Genomic DNA, 6,958 nt, shown 5'->3' with positions numbered 1-6,958 from the left:
CTGTCTCAAAAATATATAAGTTGTTATCCCATAAATTAAGGCCACTATGGGGAGACAGGAAGAGAGCAGGTGAGAAACACCACCACGGTCTTTTTATAATCAGCAGGCAGAGAAGGTAAAACAAGAATAGCAAACAAAGGTTTAACTTAGAGTAATAAGGATCATGGTGTAAGTTACAGCTAAGCTGACAGGGACCTGCACCAGACATCACAACAGACTGAACGGAGGGAACAAGGCTAAAGAGTTCATCAGAGAGACACTGAGATGGCCCATTTTGGACAGGCTTGTTGTGTAAGGCTTTAGCATGAAGCTGAAATGTAAGAAATTCTAGAAACTTTGAGTTAAGTATCACCCTCCCCATTGCAGAGTCATTGACCCATGGAGAAGCTGAACTGGTGCCTACACAGAGCCCTCACCTCTCTGTGCTAAGTGGATCTGGAGCACTGAAAAGAGATCATGTATGTAAATATGAAGTTTTCAAAGGAAAGTAATAGCTAATGACATGCTACAAGATCCTATAGGTTTTAGTCCCCCCGACACACACACATAGTAATAGAATTGCTCACCCAGTGTTCTTACCCATTTTGTGCAAGGTCTATCAGTACTAAATCCTTTTCCAGAAGAACAACCACAGCATATGGTTCTTGAAAATCTAAAATATGAGAGTAATGAATGACCAGTTGGTTGCTTTACAGACACAAGAGGGCAGTCACAGATAATGGGCATTTCTGGCTTCTTTTCCTTATTCCAACTTCTGAGTGTTTAGCATTCTGATGAGCCCAGGATAGTTCATACAATTTATATGTCTTGGATGAGATACATTTACAAAATAGCCATTCAAAATTCTTGCACATATGAGTAAGACAAGAACATCAAAGAAACTTCTGTGACATTACTTATTTCAGGAATGTGGCAAAGACATCAAAACCACAATTTAATCCTGATCAATTCCATTATGGACTCTCAGATAAACTGATAGAGTTCTGTTATCTTTTTCAAATGTTAATATGTGTCTCTTAGTCACTATAAAATGTATTCATTACATCTTTAAACTTCAGAGAGATCCAAATGAAATGAAAAGATACACATTTGAGTTCATTCTCTGCGTTAACTTGTCTGTGCTTCGGTGCTAGTCTAGATGCTGACCAGTACTAGTCTAGATGCTGTCATGAAGGAACCTTTTAGAAATGACTAACATTTGATCTGGTAAACTGGAGAAAGTGTTTTCTCTGAATGGCTGGGCTGGCTGGCCTAAACCTATCAGGTGAAGGCCTTAAAGGCAAAGACAGCTTTCCTTCAAAGACATACTTCTGGGTGAGGTTTAAACCCACAATACCTCCCCAAGGTTCCCAAACCATGACTTGAACTCACTCTGGAATTTTTAGACTGTTATTCACCCCCAACCAAGTCCTTCATATAAACACACAAACCTATATTGTCTCCATTTCTCTGGAGAAATATACCTAATAGGATGCACTACTGTGCCACAAAATTGAAAATACTTAATAGGGGCAGTGTCTACTTTAGGAAGGCATTTAATATTAACGTACAATACAGAAGAGATAAAGTATATTGAAAAAAAGAGATGAAATAAAATCGGCCATGTTATGACAGAAGGAAATCTTCCCTTAAAGCATTAGGACATTAGCATGTGGAAACTACTTAAGACAGCATATGTCTTTTTTGAATATTAATATTTATGAAGAGTGGGCCTTACCATTTGGGTATGGTGTTTCACAGAGGGTGAGAAAGTCAACAATTGAATAGTCCATTTCCAGCACAGCTGTGCTTTTTCCGTGCATCACTGTTAAGCAAGGCCTTCTTCCCACGGTGTCATATGACAAGCCCCCCGACAAAATAATGAAAGGTTCCCTGGAAACAGAAACAATACTATGGATCACAGATGTTAGAGTGGACACTACCTTTTCTGCTGTATCATCCAGTTATTCAGTGACATTATCATCTAAAATTTATATAGCACGTAATGGAAGAACTCTATGTGGAATTTTTAATGTGATTAAGCTCAAACCTAGTTTGCTGAAGATTAAACTACAATAAAAATGAGCATGATCCACATGACTCCTTAACCTCCTCCTGGTTCTTATTTTGTTTAATATGGACAGTTGCCATAAAGTTTCCTCTAAACTTCTGTGCAGTTTCTACCTTAGTCCTAATAAGGCTTCTCAACAAATGCTCCCCAGAAAGTTTTATGGCTTCAAATAGCTGCGGTACATAACACACTGCCCTTTCAAGGATGCATCAAGAATTGGACTAGCTACAAACCACTCAACAACTGGGAAAAGAGTCACTCAAAAATTTTCCTATAGGCCTTAATGTTTCCTAGCACAGCTGCGAGGGCTGCGGCTTGCCTTTTTAATACTTATGTTCCCAGAACCACAACATGGGACACCTATCCTCACTCCCCATATTGGTCATGATAAAAACTAAATGATTGATCTAGAGTCTGGAACCTAGACCTATATTTTAAAAGCTGCACCTATATATCTTTTCATATATCACAATATGGGTATATTTCTTTATCTTTGCCTTAACTTGATATTTGTTTGTATGAAGTTATTTAATATGTGGCGGGCAAATCATTCAAAAATCACCTACGTGCTTTTTAAAAATCTCTTTATTTATACATTCAATGAAAGGCATATCTGTGGGAAAGTACCCATGAGTGCAGGTCCCTGAGGAGCTCAGAATCGAATGTCAGATTCCCTGGAGCTGGAGTGACAGGCAGCTACTTTCTTCACATGTGTGGGATTTCTAAGTCTTCACATCTACCATACACAGCACGTAACGACACGTAATGGTAACAGGGCCAGGTCTGGAGCTCAAGCACCAGCATTTACCTCTGCATGCTCGATTCCACATCCATGACACAAAGACATACCTAACCCGCAGATAATTCTATAATCAAGAAATTCCTTGTCCACAGAACCCTAAGAGCTACCCATTATAATTATTGATGTCAGCAGATCATTATGATTATCCACTATGATATTTCCCTTTGGGGGCCAAAATACATACACAAATAATAAAAAATAAAAATTTTAAATTATTTTATAGTAAACAAGAATAAATTTCACTGAGATTTAGTTAGTTAGATAAGCAGTTAGTTAGATACCTTATACATAAATATAAGTATTGGGGCAAATAATGAATTTTTTCTTAGTTATGTACCTATTTAAAGTATAGAAAATGTGGGGGAATAAAAAATATATGTGTATGTTTGTGTGTTTATGTTCCTATGTACGATAATATTGTAAAATATACCCTCATGTATCCTACCTTCCTGTTGCTTTATTTTCCTATAGTTCTTATGATTTAAAATGAATTTATTTTGCTCATGGTCTGTTCCATCAAAATATAGCTTCCATGAAGCCTTTTTAACTATGTTGCTCTATCTACAACAGTGTCTTGAACAGTGTCCACAACACTAGAAAAATGTTATACTGTCCTTCAAATGAGTTAATAAACAAAGTCTATGTTTTATGACCATTTTAACCTATTATTTATATTTATCATTAATATGATTTAGATAATATTATTTTTCTGGATAAATTCCAAAACTCAAATTTCAAAGATTTATCTTGAGTAAAACCACGCTCCCACAGCCATTGTTTCAAACCCTAATCACTGTATAGTTATAATCGTGGTAAGCAGATACTATTTAATTTTTTTGTACTTCCTATCACATAAAATGAATAAAATCAAATTTATCTTTATTTCTCTCACCGCTACTTTGCCTCTCCTATAACTTACAACTAAATTGAAAATATTTAAAAAGTTAACTGGTTAATAACTATTCCTTAAATGTCTACAGAGTGGGATTCCTGGGTGGTTTTATAAGTGTTATTCAAGGCTGTTAGGTAAGTATTTATTTACATGCAACCAATTTCAAAAACCAAACAAACAATAACATCAGCACTGGCGCTATGAGCAGAGGACAGCTGAGCTACATCACAACGTCTACAGCTACCCTTAGTCCAATGAGCTACGCGATCAGTTCACAGCCTTAAATAACACTGTGGCAATTAGTTGGGACTATCCTCATTAGACAAGTGACTTTTTTTTTTTTGTTTTGTGGCTTTGCAAGATCTATTTCTTTCCTGAAGGCAGAAGGAAAAGAATGGTGTGAATTAAAAAAAAAAACAACAACAAAAACACCAGTTGAAGGGAATGCCGACTGACTCACCACTCAGTCATTTTCTATTTCCTTGTACGCTTGCTAAAGCTAACAGCAATACCTTTTCATGTCACATGCTGTTCTCTATTTGTAGTGTGGCTACGATGAAACTCATAGTAAGTTCATTATACCCTAAGCTTACAAGAAAATATTAACACTTTACCAGGATAAATTAGTTAAATATAACGACAAGTTTCAAGGATTTAACTCTACATACCAAAATCTGTAAAATTTCAAAGTTGTACCTGGCATTTGAGCCAGGTCTAATGAGCTAGATTATTTATAGGTAACATATGAATTATGAAGGTGAAGAAGATTTGATCTTTCTTAAATGAAAAGGCTAGGCTTTCTGATGTCATGTGGAGTCCTAGAGGTGACATAATTTTATTCTATGACTTTCAGAACAATGTTAGCTCAGTCTCCAAATGGCATCAGATGTCAACCAGACCCTAATTTAGAAGCTCCCTATGTCCCTTTGCAAGTCTTCTATTTGTTTAAGAAGCTAAGCCCATCATTTGGTGCACATACTTTCTTCATTTTATGAACCTCTCCAACCCAGCCCTGAGGTAGCTTTGGGGTAAGCTGTGTTCCAGTCAGAAGCCGTCCTCACCAAATGAACCAACTTCAGATGTCCACAAAGACTCACCTGCTGCAGTTCCATGAGAACATCTGTTCACTGACTCAAATATTTTGGAGTATTTGTGTTTTGGGGGATAAACAAGTGTTCTCACATCCAGTCTAGCCACACAGTTCCCATCCTGAAGAAATCAAGAGTGGAGAGATGGGCTGCTGAAGCTGTCAGGCCAAGCCACTAAGGTGGTGACAGATGAGATGAGGCCAGAATGAAAAGAGACCAGCTGTTCAGAGTAGTTAGTTTGGTGGGGAGAAGGAAGTACACACTGTCTATTAAAAATGACCAATGAAGACTCGGGAGATGCCTCAGAAGTTAAGGACACTGGCTGCCCTTCCAGAGGACTTCGGTTCAGTTGCTAACACCCACATGGCAACTTAAAACCAGCTGTAACTCCAGTTCCAGGAGATTGTGTGTACAGGTTCACTTATACACATCCAGGTGAACCACTCACACACAAAGAAAAGAAAAACAAATAGGGAAATTGCAAAGATCAGGAGACAGTTTAGTCTGAGGAAACAAAGGGCCATAACAACAGTCAAGGTGTTCATGGCAACAGGATGCAGGGTTCTGATCCTGCAAACACTGTGCGCTCTGTTGGTGCCTATGGAATTAGCCACCACCTTTCCAAGTCACAATTCCTTGGGCTGTGGCCTTTATATAATATTTGGAAGGTTATTCACTTTATTTGGTCAAATCCTGTTTTAAAACAGCTCAGCCAACATTTCTACTGCCCCAGAAGCCTTTCTTTCTTTATCCATACAACAGGCAGTCTTCTCCGGCATGTTCCTAAGAACCTTCCTCACACTTCTTTCTGCCTTAATTGCCAGAGTTTATCTATTTTCCTTTTGTAATCTCTGATATTAGAGATCCTTGCCCTAGGTCACAAATACACATATAAATTTAAAATGGTTTTGTGAAAGGCATTTTGACAACGACTAAAGGATAACCTTACTTTGACAGTAACCCCAGTGCTCTCATCACTGGCCTGAGGCATGACTCCGTGGACTCATACACCAGAGTGAAGAAGGTACACGACACAGAAACCTCCAGTGAGCCTCCACATGCCTCGTCCTAAAAGCCAAGACCAACACTCACACTAAAGCTGCAGAAACTCGAGTAATTAGAGTCAAGCAGGACATGACTCTGCCTTAAAACATACTAAAGAAGAACACAAACACTGACTGCCTATAACCTCCTGCTTCTCACTGTCGGTGTCTCCACTCCTTCCCCCTGCTCTCTGGTCCTGCCACTTCCTTCACTGTGGTTCCAACTTGCTCTGATTTCAGACAGCCTGCTGGGATCAATCATCTAGCTACTACTGAATAAACATTTAAGAATAGTTTACTTAAATGATAAACTATTAAAAGTAATTAAAAATAAAAGTAAATAAGCAATCATCAAATTATCAGTTTAAACTATAGACTGTTACTGATAATTTTTACTTAATTCTAAGCTACTAAAGATAATTTTAAGTGTGCACACAATGTAAAGCAGAGCTACTTGCTATGCTACCACAGTCCAGGTACCTGATGTCACTACAGAACTACAAGATGTCCTCGTGGGCTTCAGTGGAAACACTAGCGGATAGGCCCACAATGGTACTCCTAACCTTATCATTCATTAATCAGACATGAAGTGCCACATTATCAATTCTGCCATTGTCCACATTACTAATCGCATGCACTACTAATCTTTGAAATCATCAGTACTTGATTGCAAATGGAAAGCATGATTTTACTTCAGAGAGAACAAAACAGTCTCTAGTTCAAATTATTAATATTTAACCTGGATGAGGTCTGGTGGAAATGCCCTGATATTTTGCATCAAAAAAGTTATGTTTACATGTGACAATAGTAAATAGATTTGTGAATAAATATGAGCTATGGCTTTGATAAGTGACTGTGGTCACATCCATTCTTCCTTTCAGACGTGACATTTACTCTGTATTAGTATATACTGTAAATACTGAGGTTTTGTTTTGTTTAAGACAGGTACTTGAGAGAATTTTCTGATTCCTAGCAGACACTGAATATAGATTTTTTTTTTTCGAGACAGGGTTTCTCTGTGGCTTTGGAGCCTGTCCTGGAACTAGCTCTGTAGACCAGGCTGGTCTCAAACTCACAGAGATC

At 37.9% G+C, this 6,958-nt stretch overlaps 1 protein-coding gene across 1 annotated transcript in view; it reads right to left on the bottom strand.

The window, feature by feature from the left end:
* Positions 1-6,958, bottom strand: part of Stxbp5 (syntaxin binding protein 5) — a 143,119-nt gene that overhangs the window by 60,331 nt on the left and 75,830 nt on the right. Inside the window, exons 11-12 of the mRNA XM_005361026.3 lie at positions 1,718-1,872; positions 580-652 (exon numbers count right to left, since the gene is read on the bottom strand). Coding sequence (XP_005361083.1) covers positions 580-652; positions 1,718-1,872 — 228 coding nt within the window. The remainder of the gene's footprint in view (positions 1-579; positions 653-1,717; positions 1,873-6,958) is intronic.

Source organism: Microtus ochrogaster, linkage group LG4, assembly GCF_000317375.1.
Source record: "Microtus ochrogaster isolate Prairie Vole_2 linkage group LG4, MicOch1.0, whole genome shotgun sequence".
Classification (NCBI taxonomy): domain Eukaryota; kingdom Metazoa; phylum Chordata; class Mammalia; order Rodentia; family Cricetidae; genus Microtus; species Microtus ochrogaster.
This window is presented reverse-complemented; position numbering and strand designations above follow the sequence as displayed.